Source organism: Pipistrellus hanaki, assembly GCF_964339955.1.
Source record: "Pipistrellus hanaki genome assembly, chromosome: 1".
Taxonomy (NCBI): domain Eukaryota; kingdom Metazoa; phylum Chordata; class Mammalia; order Chiroptera; family Vespertilionidae; genus Pipistrellus; species Pipistrellus hanaki.
In genome coordinates, this window is record NC_140503.1 from 5,948,942 (window position 1) to 5,966,396 (window position 17,455).

At 63.6% G+C, this 17,455-nt stretch overlaps 1 protein-coding gene across 1 annotated transcript; it reads right to left on the bottom strand.

Annotated features, from left to right (window-relative positions):
* Window positions 1–2: 2 nt before the first annotated feature.
* Window positions 3–16,916, bottom strand: DEGS2 (delta 4-desaturase, sphingolipid 2). Its single transcript, XM_084889974.1, has 3 exons — window positions 16,777–16,916; window positions 2,524–3,266; window positions 3–593 (listed from the first exon to the last, which is right to left on the bottom strand). Exons 1-3 carry the CDS (start codon window positions 16,856–16,858, stop codon window positions 447–449), a joined length of 972 nt encoding a protein of 323 aa, XP_084746100.1. The 5' UTR covers window positions 16,859–16,916; the 3' UTR covers window positions 3–446.
* Between the last annotated feature and the right edge of the window lie 539 nt (window positions 16,917–17,455).

Here is a 17,455-nt window from a genome sequence, read left to right on the forward strand (position 1 = left end):
GGACGGATGGGAGGGTGAGCAGGCAGTTCAGGCACTTCCTGTGGGGCCTGGGGGCCACGGGAGCCACATCCACAGAGGAGTGGGCAGTGGCCTTGAGTGGCTCCCTGGCCTGGAACATCAGAGGGAGTGCGTGTGCGTTCTGACCAGCAGGGCCGGGGCCGAGACCCCTCAGAAGCATGGCGTTGATGTGGAAAGAAACGCTGGTTTGATTTAGGACGGGGGCACCAGACAGCCCCGTGGAGGCTGCGCACAGGGCGTGGGAGGCAGGGAGGCCAGGAAGGGCGGCCTGGCCTGAGCAGCAGCGCGTCCGCGTGCAGAGCCTGTGTCCGCTGTCCCGGCGGCACCGGGACCTGGGGACAAGCAGCGGCCGGGGGTCCGGACCGAAGGCAGCCAAGGAGGTCTGAGCACCAGGCTGAGGGCAGGGACCACCAGCTCCGCGGCCCAGCTCACAGGCCGTCCCCCGCCAGCTTGCACACCCGCTTCACCCTGGCGTAGGGCCCCAGGGAGTCCTCGAACACAAAGTCCCAGAGCACCTTCACCCACGAGTGGTGCTGCGGCAGGTGGTCGTAGTACTCGGGCGCGATCTTCCGCACCTGCGGGGAGGCGGGGGTCAGAGGCCAGGCCTCGGCACAGACAGGCCTCTGCCACACGTGCACGTGAGCATGAACACACACAGACGTGTGTACACAGACATGTGAGCATGCACACGACACGTACATGTGTACACAGACACGTGAGCATGCACACAATGACACACACCCTGTCACCCCTAGGGTGCCTGTGTCCAGCTCAGCCCAGCAGGAGGCTGGCTGGTGCTGGCCCTTAGCCCCGGACAGACTCTGCCCCCTGCCCAGGTTCAAATGCACCTGTCCCCGGAGCCAGCTGGAGATTCTGACCCAGGAGCCAGGGCGGCCGGGCTGTCTCCTCAAGCACCTGCCCAGCTACGAGGCACAGCCTGGCCTGGTCATTCATGCTCCTCGCCAGTCCAGTGCCCCCCAGCCTGCCGACCCTCTGGCCCCTGCTCCCACAACTCCCTTCGGCTCCTCGCCCTTGCCTGCACACGCCCCCCTCTGCTGCCTCCTCTGGGACGTGCTCCCGCCTCAGCACCTGCAGCAGCAGCACGCCGCCCCATGGAGGGCACGGCCACGCCATGCTCAGGGCCTGCGTTAGAGCTGCAGACGGGCTCAGGGAGACGAGGCAAAGGGCGCAATCAGCCGCTCACTTTGCCCGGAAGTAAAGACTTCCTGCGACAGGCACCTCCCCTCTCCACCTTTACCTTCTTATCTGTGAAATGGGGGTAATGGGCAAGGCGGGCACCTGCCAAATCAGCTTGTGGTGAGGCTTCAGTGAGGTGGTGCCAGCCCAGAGCCGGACCTCAGTGCCTTCAGCAGGACGGGAGGGGGAGAGCTGCACACACAGGCTGTCAGACTCTCGGTCACAAGGGCCAGGGTGCAAACACTAGTATACCCACACAAATGCTCACACACAACCATACGCACACATACGTGTACATACCAGGCACACTCATAGGCACACATGCAAACTCCCAAAGGCATGTGCACACCCAGAAAACCCCACTGCCCTCTCCTGCCCCGTGGGGCACCTCTGCTCTTTCTATCCCACCCACACCAGACTGATCGCCTCCTCCCCGCCCTGCCCTCCCTCCTCCTTCAGAAATTCTCCATCCCCAGGCCTCCCACAGCAGAGCCACTGGCCCTGACGCTTCCACTCTGCACCCACTCAGCCCCCGGGATCACCAAGCCCTCCCTGTCCTCTCTGCCATGTGGGGCCCCTAGAAAGCAGTTTGCCCAAGGATGCACAGCCAGCACAGGCCCTAGCCGGGCTCAGTCAGGTCTGCATTACACTAAGCAGTCTCCACTGTAAAAGTGCCTCGACACTCTAGCTCAGGGGTCCTCAAACTTTTTAAAGTGGGGGCCAGATCACGGTCCCTCAGAGAGCTGGAGGGCCGGACTATATGAACTACTAATTCCTACTGTAACACCTCGGCTGCGCTCACTGCCCAAAAAACCTGGCGGGCCGGATCAGACTCCTCTGCGGGCCGCATGTGGCCCGCGGGCCGTAGTTTGAAGACCCCTGCCTAGCTGGTTTGGCTCAGTGGATAGAGCATCAGCCTGCGGACTGAAGGATCCCGGGTTTGATTCCGGCCAAGGGCACATGCCTGGGTTGCGGGCTCAGTTCCCAATAGGGAGCGTGCGGGAGCAGCCAATCAATAATTCTCTCTCATCATTGATGTTTCTCTCTCTCCCTGAAATCAATAAAGAAATATATACTTAAAACAAAAACAAAAACTCAAGCCTGTCTGGACTCCCCTTGGCACTCTCCAGGCCCACCCCCCGCCCCGGTGCGGCCTCTCCCTTCGCCCTGAGGCTGTGGCCACTCTGTGATCCGCATGAAAGGAAAAGGAGGTCAGAGCCAGGCCGCAGGTCCACCCCGCCACACGCCCCGCCTCCTCAGACCCCGCGCCCCCCTCACCGCCGGGCCCCCGCCCGCGCGGCCGCCTACCAGGGGCAGGTTGCAGCCGGGGATGCTGGGGAAGTCGTGGTGCTCCATGTGGTAGCCCACGTTGAAGGTGATCCAGTTGAGGGGCCCGTAGTAGGAGTAGGTCTCGTGGCCCTTGAGGAACATGTAGTGCTCAGCCACGAAGTGGCCGGAGATGGGGTGCAGGCCCAGGCCCAGCAGGGTGCTGGCCAGCAGGTAGACCATGGGCTTGAGCCCCCAGAGGGCGAAGATGGCCGCGTCGGCCGCCAGCTGCACCAGGGCGTTGAGCACCTCCATGCGCGTCAGGGCCTTGGGGTTCACGCAGAGCGGCCGCAGGGCGTAGAAGAGCGGCTGCAGCGCCAGCCAGAGCAGCTTGCGGGCCGGCGTGCAGAAGAGCCAGCCCTCCAGGCGCGTGGGCACGTCCACGTCCAGCCCGTCGCCGCCCAGGTAGCGGTGGTGGTCCACGTGGTACTTCTTGAAGGAGGCGGCGTAGGGCATGCCCACGGGCAGGTTGGCGAAGATGGCGAACCAGCGGTTGTGGGCGGCGCGGCCGGTGCCGAAGGCCGCGTTGTGCGAGATGTCGTGGATGGCCAGCGTCAGCGAGTGGTTCACGCAGCCGCCGAAGGCGTAGGCCCAGAAGAGCAGCCAGCGCCACGCCAGCCCCCGCACCAGCCAGCAGGCCAGCAGCTGCGCCAGCACCAGCCCCAGCACCGTCCACTTGAGATGAGGGTCCGGCCGCATCAGGGCCTTGATGGCCGGGTACTTGGCTGCGGGTAGGGCCGGGAGAGAAGGTGGTGAGGGGGGCGCGGCTGCATGGGGCCCCAGCCTTATGCCCACTCGCCCTTCCTCCCTCCCTTCCTCCCTTCATTCTGTTTGTCCCACTGGCTTCCCTCCGGTCCTCCTCCACCAGCCACGAGGCCCCTGGGCAGCGACACGGGATAATGCGCCCTCGAGGATCATGCTAAGACCTTGCCCTGCGTGTGATTCTGGACCCAGGACCAGCCGGGCCTGTGGGCACCCAGAGAGTCAGACCTTCGGGTTAGGGGGGCTTTGCCATCGGCCTAAATAAAGAGCAGGGGTCGCCACAGGTCACACAAATGTGGTCAGAAACCAGAGCAGCCGCAGAGCCAGGAGCCACTGGCTGTGCCGCGACCCTCACGTGGTGCGGCAGGTGCAGGGACTGGGACCGGGTGGGCCCGGCATATCGGGAACCGGAAGGGGCAGCGGCCAGGGGAGGGGCCCTGGAGGGCTCTGGCTTGCTCTCCAGTGTCTCATTTTTTAAAACGAGATCTGAAGGAAGCGCCACAAAAGGTTGGATGTGTTTCTTTTGGAGGGCTTGTGTGTGACAGTATCTTGTATTTTCTGTTCCATTTCTCAGAAAAGGAAAAAACAGTGAGCGCTGGGGTTGGCCAAGCCCACGAAGGCCTTCTCGGCCCAGAAGCAGCAGACCCTGCGGGAACAGGGGAGAGGGGTGTGGGGGAGTACGCTCTTCAAGACAGCCGTGCCTTCTAGAAACCTCTGCGGCTGCCCGGCAGGAGGGGCCGGCGGGGCCAGGGGAGGGTGCTACATCCAGGGACAGGGCCGGACAGGGTGACAGACGCCCGCCCAGTCTGCTCCAATCCCACCTCCCGGAGGGGGTGGGGGGGCACAGCAGGTGGGCACTCCACGCCACAATGAACAGAGGGAAACTGAGGCTGTAAGGGTGGGGCTTGGCCCAGGGCCCCCCAGGCAGGGGGCAGCCTCAGGCTCACCCCCCCAGGCTGTCCCATGAAGAGGGTCCCAGGACAGCAGCAGAGGCTGGGCCCCCACTGGAACCGGCCAGGACTCAGCCGAGTCCTGGCCGCTCCGCCCGGCTCTTCCGTCCAGGTGGCCCAAGCAGCGGCTCCCCCTCTGTGCACGGTCTGGAAGGATGTGACAGCCCAGCTCAGCCGCCCCGGCCTCCTCCTGCCAGCCCCGGGTCCCATTCCCAGGCAGGAGACTGCGTCTCCGCGGGATGCCTGGCTCAGCCGGCACCGAGGGCATGTCCCCAGCCTCCCGCTGGAGAAGATGCGCCCGGCACGGGGACGCCAGCCTTCAAGGTGTAGTCACGTCTCTCCCGTGACTACAGATAAGCCAGGATGCCCGGCCACAGCGCCCTCTCTGTCAGAGCCGCGCGGCAGGAGACCGGCCTGTTTCGGAGGCGGCGAGCTGCCTGTCCCTGGCAGTATGCAAGGAGAAACGCAGCAGCATGGCAGAGGGATCCTGCTCCAGAGGGAGGACCCGGGCTCACAGTCGGAGTTGTGTGGCCATGGGTTCGGGCTGTGGTGTCCCAGCGTGACACAGCGAGGACACGGTGCGCCTTCCTGTGTGTCTGTCCCCTCGGACAGGTCCTGGCTCCCGGACCGCAGGACAGCCCTCACCTGCTGGGAGATACTGGGGGGTATCGGGACCCCCAAATCCTAGCATCACAGGCCACCTGTGCCCAGGACGCCAGCAGAATCCCCCAGGCAGTTGCCCACATGCCCACCTACCGCCCAGCCTTGGCCTCGTCTGGCAGCCGCGGCGACATGGGCTCCATGTGCGTGAGCAGTGGGTCCGCACAGCCCTCAGGACAGCCTGCCGCTGGCTGAGTCTCAACCCAACGGCAGCTGACGTGGTGGGCAGAACCAGGACTCCCAGCCCCACTCCCACCGCAGCCGCCCTCTGCAGGACACGGCACCTGGGGCCTGAGCCCTGTGATCCTGGGCACCCTCTCCCTGCAGCCAGCCAACGCCACCCCCCAGTCCGCCCCACAAGCATGGTGGTCACAGTGCAGCGAGAAAGAGTGAGCAAGCCAAGAGGGCGTGAATCAGCCCCCCTTCTCCGGCCACAGCCATCCCTGAGCCCTGGGAGGGAGCCGAGTCCAGAGCGGCTTCACATCCCAGTTCTGGGATCTTTTTTGTTGTGGTTGTTAATCCTCAGCTGAGGATATTTTCCCATGGACTTTTAGGGAGCGTGGAAGACAGAAGGAAAGACAGAAATATCGATGTGAGAGAAACACATCGATTGGTTGCCTCCTGCACGCACCCCGACCAGGGCCGGGCCAGGGAGGAGCCTGAAACCGAGGTACGACGTGCTCTTGACCAAAATTGAACCCAGGACCCTTTGGTCCACAGCCAACACTCCCTCCATTGAGCCAAACCAGCTGGGTTTGGACAAGGATCTTAAGTCCACAATATGTAACGATCTCCTACCACTGAACAACAAAAGGCACACCCCCCAGGTTAAACACCGGCAAAGGGCTTGAATAGGCCTTTCTCCAAAGATGTGCAACTAATCAATGAGCACAGGGGAAGATCTCAGTGTCATCGGTCACTAGGGAAACGCAAATCAGAACCACAATGAGATATTGCTTCGCACGCACGGGGGGGGGGGGGGGTGGAGGGGGGGGGCAGGGCTACGTTTAAAAAGCAGAAGTAACCGGTGAGGACAATGAGGGGAAATTGGAACCCTCGCTTGTTTGTTACTGGTAAGATCACAAAAACGGTACAGCTGCTGTGGAAAGTAATGACGGCTCCTCAAAAAAAAGTTAAACACAGAATTACCATATGACCCAGCCAGTCCACTCCTAAGTATGTATCCAGAGGGATGTAAGCCCTGGCCAGGGAGCCCAGGTGGCAGAACACCGTCCCGATACCCCAGGGCTGTGGTTTGATCCCAGGTCAGGGCACAAACAAGAAGCAAGCAATGGCCGGAACCGGTTTGGCTCAGTGGATAGAGCGTCGGCCTGCAGACTGAAGGGTCCCGGGTTTGAGTCCAGTCAAGGGCATGTACCTTGCTTGCGGGCACATCCCCAGTAGGGGGTGTGCAAGAGGCAGCTGATCAATGATTCTCTCTCATCGGTGTTTCTATCTCTCTTCCTCTGTAAAAAATAAAATATATTTAAAAAAAAAAAAAAAAAAAAAGCAAGCAATGAATGCATCAATAAGTGGATCAACAAATCGATGTCTCTCTCTCTTTCCCTTTCTCTCCCTCCTCTCTCTAAAATTAATTGTGGTAAAATATATAGAACATAAAATTTGCCATTTTACCTGTTTTGTTTTTGGTTTTTCTCTTTTTTAAAAATTCCTCAGCTCCGAGCAGGTAACCTCGGCTCCGAGGAGCCGTCTCTGAACCACGGACACGGTGGCGGCAGGGTGAACGGACGCCCAGGCTGAGGCGGGAGCAGGGACACGGGCTGCGCTGTGCTCGGCGATGGCCCGTCAGCACATGTGCCCACTGAGCTGAGCAGGGTTCAGGCGCACAGGGTGCCAGACCTCCACTGCAGGGCACGCTTCCTGGAAGCCTTAGGACCGGGAGGTGGTGGGGGCCGTGCTGAGGCAGTGCCAGGCTGGGTACCTGCTCTCCCCGGCCTGCCCCCGGTGGCTGCTCGGGCGCGGCTGCAGGCTGGGAGGCCAGCTGGCTACACAGTGCTCAGCACCCCAGCATCTTACCACCGGATGGGGCGAGAGAGACCAAAAGACCAGGTGGGGGGTGGGGAAGAGAGGCAGGTGGGCCACTTGCGGACCCCACTTGGGAGGGGGACAGGGGGCAGGCCTCATCCCAAAAGGGGTCACAGGGAACGGGACACGTCTCAGGGTGCTGCCCAGGAAGAGGGGTGCCTCCGGTGGAGGATGGGGCCCGGGAGTGGGAATCCGGCAGGGAAACAGTTTCCGGGATGGCCAGGGCGAGAAGGAGGTGCCAGCGCCTCCTCCTCAGGAATGCCCTCGCCCGCAGCCCTTGCCCACAGCGGAGCCAGGCAGTCGCATGCAAAGTGCCCTGAACCTTTGCATACTTGGCTGCAGGCCGGACCGCAGACCCAGAGACTCCAGACTCCCGCTCACCAGCCTCTCCCCTCGGGCAACGGGGGGCCAGGCCCTCACCTGCCAGGCGCACCTGGGAGGCACCCACCACCAGCCTCCACAGGTGGGCCTGCCCTGCTTCCCCTGGGAAGGGGGCCAAGCCGGGGGCAGGGGGCGGGGCGGGCCACACCTGCGCCAGGTGAGCACTGACTCGCAAGCTAGTTCGGGGCAGCTGAGAGGCCCCAGGCCCCAGGCCCGCACACAGGCCTCTCCTGTGCCCTCAGAGGCAAGGCAGTCACCGAGCTGCCAGCAGTGACCTTGGGCAGTGGGCCTCCGGTGCCCGCCATCACGCAGCTAGTAAGTCCTGCCTGTGGGAGCAAAGGAGAAGACCCCTGGGTGCCTTCTGCCCCGGCCCAGCCCACCTTTGGGGGCCTGGTGCCCCTACCTCCTTTCCCAGTAGAAGTTCAGGCACAGGGGGCCAGGTTCCCAGCCCCTCCCCCAGCCGCCCCACCTCCCAGCGTGGGCTCAGCGCCTCCGATGCCCGCCGGAGCCCCCGAGCCCCGGAGCTGTTCGGACTGCGGTTAGGAAGCAGGCTTCTCGGACCTGAGAGCATGCACAGCCATTTCTGACCTCTGGGACCGGGGGTGCTGCTCTCGGAGGCCCGCCTGGCTTGGCCCGGGTCGGCTTTCACCTCCGCTCCCAGCCCAGCGGGTCCGGACCTGGCCATCCTGCTGGAGCAATGGAAGGCGGGGCCGAGGGGTGAGGCAGCTGGATGCTGGCAGCTCAGGGCGACCCCCAGGAATGTAAGCCCCAGACCACCTCCCTGTGCCTGAGAGCACCTTCCCCCACAGAGAGGGAGGACCCACCAGCCCCAGGCCCAGCCCAGCCCAGCCCTCCCTCGGGGAAGCCATGCAGAGAGGCACTGAGGCTGCAGCCTGGTCCCGGGCACCTTGGCTAAAAGCATGGAGGCGGGGCGGGCTCAGAGGGGGGCTGGCACCCCTCCTGCTCCGAGGCCTCCAGTGGAGACCCCAGAAGGCCCTCCAGGACTGGGGCTCCTCTGACCGTCCTATCAGCCCTGTGACCAGGAGCCCGCTGGCTCCCCCCCCTCCCGAGCCCTTCCCCCACGCCTGCCAGATGGAAATCAATCCTCACTCGAGGGAAACAAATACCGAACCTTTTCAGTTCCAGAGCTTCCGGCTCCGGCGAGCTGGGAGGCCTGGGGGACCTCCCGGGGAGCCGCTCTGAGGATCGCAGGCCACCCAGACCGAGGCCAGGGCAGCTGGAGCCACGGGCTTGGGGTGTCAGCTGGGGGAGGTCAGGGAGAGTCACAGACAGGAAGCAAGACGGGCCCATTGAGCTTGGCAAGGTCACGGGGCCTCAGCAGGAGCCATTTCGGCACAGCCAGGGCTGAGATGGCCGAGAGCTGAGGGGCGTGTGCGGGCATGGATGGGCAGGACGCCAGGATGGGTCACAGACAAGGCAAGCAGTGCTGGCTCGACAGGTGGGCCTCTTCCGGGCCCAGGGCAGGCAGGCGAGGAGAGGGGTGTGAGTGGGGAGGGGGAGAGAACCAGAACCGTACCCCCAGCCACCCCAGGAGGAACCGTGGCCAGGCTCTGCCCCCGTGGGACCTCAGCTGACCTGGGGGACCCTGCCCGCTCAGGCCTCCTGCTCCGAGGCCAGAGCAGCGGGGCTGGACCTGCCGCCTCCAGCAGAGCCAGAGCAGCATGGATGGCCACTGGGCACCAAGGCAGCGGCCCGGCCAGAGCCACTGGTCCTGAGTGACAGCACTGCTAGAAGTCACGCACAGAAGGGAGGCCCAGAGACGGCCAGAGCAAGATGTGACCTTGGGATGCAAGCCAGGACCAGGCCTGGACGCAGAGACCAGCAGGGGCTGCATGCCAGGCGTCTCACACACACACACACACACACACACACACGCACGCACGCACACACGCCCAGGAGGGGCCCACCCCCCTCACAGAGCGGAGGAAACAGGTTCCACCAGCAGTGAAACACCTGCCTGGTTTCCAGGGGCCCCTCTGGAGGGTGGAGTGAACCTCAGCCCCAGAGGCTGGGCTGCCCGTATCAGGAGAGCTGCACTGCAGCCCGGCTCAGGCCCGCGGCTGTGTGCCCTGGGGCAGGGCCCTGTCCCTCTCTGGGCTGCTTTCTCGCCAGGGTGCCCACTCAGACAGCCCTGGGGCTGGGGGCACAGGGAGGGGGGTCTGCCCTGGGGCTGGGGGCACAGGGAAGGGGGTCTGCCTGGGGCTGGGGGCACAGGGAGGTGGGGTCGGGCTGGGGGCACAGGGAGGGGGGTCTGCTTGGGGCTGGGGGCACAGGGAGGGGGTCTGCTCTGGGGCTGGGGGCACAGGGAGGGGGGTCTGCCCTGGGGCTGGGGGCACAGGGAGGGGGGTCTGCCCTGGGGCTGGGGGCACAGGGAGGGGGGTCTGCTCTGGGGCTGGGGGCACAGGGATGGGGGTCTGCCCTGGGGCTGGGGGCACGTGGCCACCGCAGGGTGAGGAGGCGGCAGGTGCTCAGGGGCAGAAAGCAGGGCTCCAGCAGGTGTGTGCACTTACGTGCATCACGTATATTTACATACATGACAGCTGGGTCTTCAGGACCAGAGAGCAGCGCAGGAGGACACACCTGCTGGGAGGGCGGCCGGACCCTAACCCCACCCCAAGCTCAGCTGTGGGCCCACCATGATCGCCGAGCCTCTCCCGGCTGCTTCTGCCGGGCCAGCCGAGCGGGGGAAGATGGCAGAGCCGCAGCCGGGCAGGGGAGGCGCTGGGCCCGCACCCCCGCAGACAGCGGGGTCCCAGGCGGGCACCAGGCTCCTGCCCTCTCTCACCTGCACCGGTCACACACCAGGCCCGGCACCGGCAGCACCGGCTCAGACGGCTCCACCCCCAGGGCCGCCAAACACCGCTGCGGCCGGTCTCCTGGGACCGCCCAAGTCTCCAATGTCCCATCGCAGAGCAGCTCCCGCCTGACCCTGGGCACGCACACAGCCCCCACCTCCCCCGCCGTCCGCACCGCAGCCCTGTAACCGGACCTCCGACGGCCTGTCCGCACAAAGGCGCCAAAGCCCTGCTAATCCCTGGGGTGCCAGCGCCCGGCTGGCCTCCGCCTTTCCCGCTTGGCAGCCACGGCGGCCTCGCCCGCTGGTCCGCGGAGGAGGTGCTCGGGGACCCGTCCGACCGAGGAAAGGCGGAAAGTGGCCCAAAGGGCCTCAGCAGTCTGCTCGCCTCCGCACCGGCCTCTTGTTAAACCTGCTTTTTGCTCGTTGACAAATATTTGCCGAAGGTCGGAGGCAGCCAGGCCCAGATCGCAGAGATGGAGGGGTTCCCAGGCTGAGCGGGTGCGGTGCCAGGGCATGGGCAGTGTGCCCCGGGCACAGCGTGCCAAGAGAAGGAGACACACACACAGAGCCCAGTGCCAGCCAGACTCAGAGGAGAAAGAATCAGGATTCAGCCCGCAGGTGTGGCTCCGTGGCTGAGTGGCCACCCGATGTGCCAGGGGGAATTCCTGGTCAGGGCACAGGCCCCGGTTTCAGGCTCGATCCCCGGAGGGGGGCGTGCAGGAGGCAGACAACTGATGGTGATGTTTCTCTCTCATCAATGTTTCTTTCTCTCTCTCTCTCTCACTCTTCTTCTCTCTAAAATTCAATAAAAAGTGAATTTTTTTTTTTTAAAGAATGTGGCCCTGGCTGGTGTTTCTGAGTGGTTAGAGCATCGGCCCTATGTGCCAGGGTTGCGGGTTCGGGCCCAGATGGGACGTGTGCAGGAATGGACCAATGAATGCACGGTGGGTGGAACAATGGACTGGTATTTCTCACGTCTGCACAGGGCACTGGCGCGTTCTCTCTCTCTCTCTCTCTCTCTCTCTCACCTCTCTCTCTCTAAGTCAATAATTTTTTTTAAATTTTAAAAGGATTTGGAGCCCTGGCTGGTTTGCTCAGTGGTTAGAGTGTCAGCCCAGCCAGGGGCCCAGGTGGTAGTGGGCTCAATTCAAGGTCAAGGGCACGTACCTCATACACAGGTTCAATCCCCAGCCTGGCCACGGAAAGAGTGGGAGGCAGACAATTGATGTTCCTCTCTCCTCCCCTGCTCCCTCCCTCCCACTCTCTCTAAAAACCCTTGGGGAAAATATCCACACTCCCAGGTGAGGACTTAGAACAAGGGACTTGGGTTTGAGAATATGGGGTGGGCTGTGGGGGGACCAGGTGTGGTCACAAGGCATCCTTCTCAGGTAACAGAAATAATCTGGTACGTTGAATGACTAAAAACCGCTGGACTGTGCCTTTAACTAAGTAAATATTACAGGATGTAAATCCTACCTCACAAAAGCTGGTGCAAATCAAGGGGGGGGCGGGGCACACACCCATCTACACGGAGGCTGGCAGGGGACACGTGAGTTGGCACCTGGCAGGAGTCCTGTGTCAGGGACCGAGGACAGACAGCGGCTCGGTCCCGCCTCTCACTCGCTGGGTGACTGGGCAAGCACGTTCCCAGGCCCTGCCGTGCGAACGTCTGCGCGGCAGAGCAGCGAGGACGGAGACATTCTCGGTGAGAAGACCACGGCCGGCCAGGGGCCCCCATAAGGCAGCGTGGGAAACAACACTCAGGCCCTAACCAGTGTGGCTCAGTGGATAGAGCATCAGCTGGGGACTCAAGGGTCCCAGGTTGGATTCTGGTCAGGGGCACGTGCCGGGGTTGTGCGCTCAGTCCAAAGTGCAGGAGGCAGCCAACCAACGATTCCCTCTCATCATGGATGTTCCTATCTCCCTTCCTCTCCGGAATCAATAAAAATGTATTTTTTTTAAACGGGGTGCCTCCCAACCACCAGCTGCAAGGATGACACCGCGCACTGTGAGCGCCTCAAAGGGCTGGGCTGGAGCCTAGGACACGCGGCTGTTTCGAGGGCTCCCTCAGACTCTCTGGGAAGCCAGGCTGTGCCAGGCTGTGCCAGGCTGTGCCAGGCCACGCCAGGCCACGCCAGGCCACGCCAGGCCACGCCAGGCCACGCCAGGCGGAGGTGGGCCTGGCCCTGCCCTGGGGAAGCTCGGAGAGTTGAAGCAATCACCCCACAGATCAAGGCCGGATTGAAGATAGGGCAAAGGCCACAGGGTAAAGGTGCCGGCCTATGCGGGGGGCAGGGGGAGCAGGGAGCAGGGAGCAGGGGCTCGGCGGGGAGGGAGGGGGAGGCAGGTCGAGGCACAGGCCAGCTCCTCCCTCCCCAGCTCCCTGATCAGTGATGATGCATGTTGATCACTTAAGATTGATCACAGTAGAAATATTTACAAATATTTACAGATCGGGGCTCTTGTTCCCTCCAGAGACTCTGTCACTTAACGTTTACCAGCACGCAGTGTGTCTGCGTGAAGGATGACAGGAGAGGTCAGAAGCGGGGAAGAATCCAGGCAGAGAGAACAGCATTTGCAAAAGCCACAAAGTGGGAAATGGGCAGAAGACAGGGTGCGTTCCACAACGTGGCCAGAGAGCGAAGAGGAGGAGGGTCGGGGCGGCCTGGGTGGGGAGGTGGGTCGTGGGTGTGCCACACAGGCCGGGCACAGGTGGGCATTCCAGCAGGGAGGCCCTGGGAGGGTCCGAGCCCAGAGGACATAGCCAGGTCAGTCAGGGCCCGGGAGGAACCCCGTCAGGACCACCTATTCCCTGTGCTGCTGGGGGCCAGACCCACAGCGCCCCTTCCCGCCTCCTCCCCATGCCCTCCCCTGCCCTCCCCTGCCCATCACAGCCCACCGACCAATCACAGGGCCCACCGCTCGGGCCAGAGATTAGCTGGCTCCCGGGGAGGTCCCGCCACTTCGAGCAGGAGGGCAAGGAGGCACCCCCTCTCTCCTGGGCAACCTCGGGGCTGGGTGGGCAGACAGCCTGCCTGGAAGAGGGGGCAGGGCCAGGGGCGCGAGAGTGGCCCGTGGCCAGCCCGCTCTCCCCCGCCAGCCGATCCCCGTGGCGGGTGAGAACCGGCCGCACCCCAGGACGCGGAGCGGAGGCCCTGCCCGTTCTGGTCTGGATCTCACCGCTCTGCCGTCGAGACACCCCCAGCCAAGTCCGTCCCTGAGCAAACAGTGGAGCCCATGCCAGCAGCCTGACTTCCTTGTTTTCCTTTGCTTGTTTGAACTGCTTTGCACTGTTCGTGCACCCTATTTTGGTAAGTCAAGAACAAAAACAAAATCACAAAGCTACTTGTTTTTGAAAAGGCAAATCCAAAGCCTGCCTTTGGCCACACCTGGCTTGGGTTCTGATCTCAACCAGACAGACTGCCGCTGGCTCTGCCCTGGCCGCCTGGTGCAGGAAGCCGGGGCCCCGCCTGAAGGGGCTGCCGGGGGACCCCTTTGGCTAGGACACGGTGCCCCGGGAGCAGGTCCTGCGGGAAGAGCACTCGGCAGCTCTGTGCCAGGACTCTCTGGTCCTGGCTCTGAGAGTGGGATCTCTCTCGGGCATCCATTTGCCCTGGCAGCTTGGCAGGGGCACAGCAGCCGCCTGGGGGGGACACAGCAGATGCCTGGGCGGGGCGGTGGCCGCACCCCCAGGACCCGGAGCAGGAGGCTGCCTGAACACAGCCTGGCCTCTGTGCCCTCCCAGCTGTGTGGCCTAGTCAAGCCGCTTCCCCGCTCTGAGCCTCATGCTACTGCCACTTCTGGAAAGAGATGCTGGCTGGCAAGTTACCCAGAAGCCACCGCTCCCGCTGGAGATGGCACAGGTGGTCCCTGTCCTGGGGAAAGACATGGGGTAACAGCTGTCCTGAAGGTAACTTAGCATTCCCTCCATTTCACCTGCTCAGCATCTCGGTAAGGAAAGCATTTACCACGAATCCCTTCTAACGCCAATAAGCCCCAGTTTCCTCATCTGTAGATTGGCTTGCCCGAGGTCACAAGGCTGGTGAGTGCGTGCTGAGTCCTTGCCAGGAGATCACGGCACAGCCATGCCCTAGAATCTATGTGGTCGGCAAACTCATCATCAGTCCACAGAGCCAAACATCAACAGGACAACGATTGGAATTTCTTCGGAGAGCCACATTTTTTAAACTCAAACTTCTTCTAACGCCACTTCTTCAACATAGACTCGCCCAGGCCGTGGTATTCTGTGGAAGAGCCACACGCAAGGGGCCAAAGAGCCGCAGGTGGCTCTCGAGCGGCAGTTTGCAGACCACGGGGCTAGACCCCTGCAGACTGCCCCCAAGAGACAAGGAGCTCCCTCACCCAGCCCGGGGCCACGAGGGAAGCCAGGGGGCTTCCTGCCGGAGGCGGGCTGAGAGGAACCCTGGGCAGCCAGGGGAGGACATTCAGGCAGCGGAGCAGCAAATGCCAGGAGGGAGGGAGAATGGCACAGCCCCAGGCTGCAAATAGATGCCAAGAGAGGACCCCAGAGGCCCCGGGAGAGGGGGGGGTGAAGGGGGTTGGGGGTGGAAATGGTGAGGGCTCCCTGGGGGACCAGCCCTTGAGGACTTCTGTAGCCCCCGGCCCGGCCAGGCTGCCTCCCGCTCCGTCTCCAGCCTCCCTGGCCACCTGTGCGGCAGCGCCCAGGACGGGCGCCGGGCCGGGCGCCTCTCTTTAGGGAGGTCCTTCTCCGGGCCGGGTGCTGGGACCCTGCTGAGCCCCTGAGCCCTTCCCGTCCAGAACCTCCTTTCCTCCTCACGCCCACCCCGCTGGGCAAGGATGGAGGTGCCCGCTTTACGGACGTCACCATCCATCCATCCCCAGCGTTCTGCACTCCGGCCAGGCGCCCAGTGAATCCTGTAAGGGAAGGTGGGGGGAAGCGGAGGAAGATGGAGGGGAGTGAGGGAGCCGGGGAGCTGGGGCGTGGGACAGATAATCACCAAGGCCCTCCAGCCACCCCCAGGAAGGTCACGGGCGCAGGGACCATGCCGCCACAGCTGAGACCACAAACAGGGCTGGACCGCGGCTCACCTCACAGGAGAAACACAGTCACAAACCCACCCGCGGTGTGCAGCCCCTGGGCCCCCAGCTAGGACAGGGCAGTCACACACCAGCCACTCAACATGCCCAGTGTCGGGAAGGTTTAAAGCAGTGGGAAGCATTCCCCCCGGCCAGGTGGCTCATTGGTTAGAGCATCACCCCCATAGGCCAAGGTTGCTGGTTCGATCCCTGGTCAGGGTACATACAAGAATCAACCAATGAGTGCGTAAATAGGTGGAGCAACAAATCAATGTTTCTCTCTCTCTCTCTCTCTCTCTCTCTCTCTCTCTCTCCCCTTTCTTCTCTCTCTCAGTAAAAATCAATAACAATTTTAAAAAGTAACAGGGTGCATATTTCCATAGCCTTGGGTGGGAGTGAGGAGACACGGAAGGACAAGCACTGCGGACAAAAAGGAATCCCTTCAAACGCATTAAGGAAACAGCTCCTGTCCCAACGGGTTTGGCTCAGTGGATAGAGCATTGGCCTTTGGACTCAAGGGTCCCAGGTTCAATTCCCGTCAAGGGCATGTACCTTGGTTGCGGGCACATCCCCAGTGGGGAGTGGGCAGGAGGCAGCTGATTGATGATTCTCTCTCATCGATGTTTCTAACTCTCTATCCCTCACCCTTCCTCTCTTTAAGAAAATCAATAAAATATATATATATAATTTTTTTAAGAAGGAAACAGCTCCTGTGATGGCACAAGACAAGTTGTAAAGGAAAAAATGCGTTGTCACATTTAGAGCTTCCTGAGCCCCCGTTTTAACATGTATGACCCGGTTAAAAGCCTGCATACCAAAAGCTCTAACAATCAACATCAAAAGACCAGCACCGGCCAGGGAAACACGAAAACCGGTTATTACATAAATGTGCATGAAACCCACAGCGAACTCTGCATTCCCGCCTCACCGGCGAAGGCCGAGGTGCTGCCAGCGGGTGTGGGAGGGAGGCGGGCGCATGTCCACCGGCGCCGCCTGGCGCTGTGGGGGCGTCCGGTGGCATCTCCTGAAAGCTGTGTGGGAGGGGTGGCCCTTTCCCCTTAGCCCGGCCCGGAGGAGGGCGCTGGCTGCGAACCCGCAGGAGGAGGGCAGAAACTGGACGGGAGCGGGGCGGCCGCCCCGGGATCCAGGGCAGGATGGCGGGACCCTCCTTACCACCTCTGGTTTCAATGCTTCCACCGGGCGCCCATCCCGTCTACTCCCGGCGGCTCGGGGTGGGCGTGGCGCCCTCGCGGCGGCCACGGAGGGACCGGAGCTCCCCGCGGCGCGGGCGGCGCATCCCGCGCAGCGGGTCCCCCTGGCCGACGCCTGCGCCCCGCACCCGCGTCCCGGAGCCCCAGGTCCGCGCCCGGGTCTGCGCCCGGGTCCCCCCGGGACGCGGCCGCTGAGAGATGCTCCCGGGCGGCACGGGACCCCGTGTCCCGGGGCCCAAGGCGGAGGCAGAGACGGGGCGGGGAGGACGCGGGCCGGGACGCGGCGGAGGGAGCCGCTCCCCTCCCCGGGGCAGGGTCAGGGGTGCCCAGGGGCTCGGGCGGCGCTCACCCAGCATCTCCTTCCGGCGCTGCGTGTGCGGCTGGTCGGTGTAGACCCACTCGAAGTCGCTGCGGCCCGCGCTGTTGCCCATGGTGGGCCGGGGCCGGAGCGGGAGCGGGAGCCGGGGCCGGAGCGGGAGCGGGAGCGGAGCGGGCTCGGGGAATGCGCTCCACCTGTCCGTCCGCGCGGGGCCGGGTAGGGGCTGGGGGCGGGGCCTGAGGGCGGGGCCTGCGGGGCGGGGCATCGGGGCATCGGGGCGGGGCCTCGGGGGGCGCGGTGCGTACCGGACTGCCAGGCCTGGGCGGTGGCACCGGCCCGGAGGCTCAGGGGCCTCAGTCACCTCCGCGGGGAGATGACACTCTGAGCCCGCGAGCCTCCGGCCCCAGAGGCGCTGGGGACGCCGGGTTCCGGGTCTGGGGAGCCACCTGCGTCCCCCCTGAGCCCGGCCCCCGGCGCTGCTGCTGCTCCGTCCCACCGCCGCTCAGCGGACAGGAGGGCGCAGGAGGCAGGAGGGCGCAGCGGGCAGGAGGGCGCAGCGAGCAGGAGGGCGCAGCGAGCAGGAGGGCGCAGGAGGCAGGAGGGCGCAGGAAGCTGTGTTCCCTTCCTCCCCCACTCCTGCGGGCAGGAACGCGGAGGCAGTGAGGTGTCCCTGACGAACTCCCGGCGGAGCGGGCCCCGCCCTGCCTTC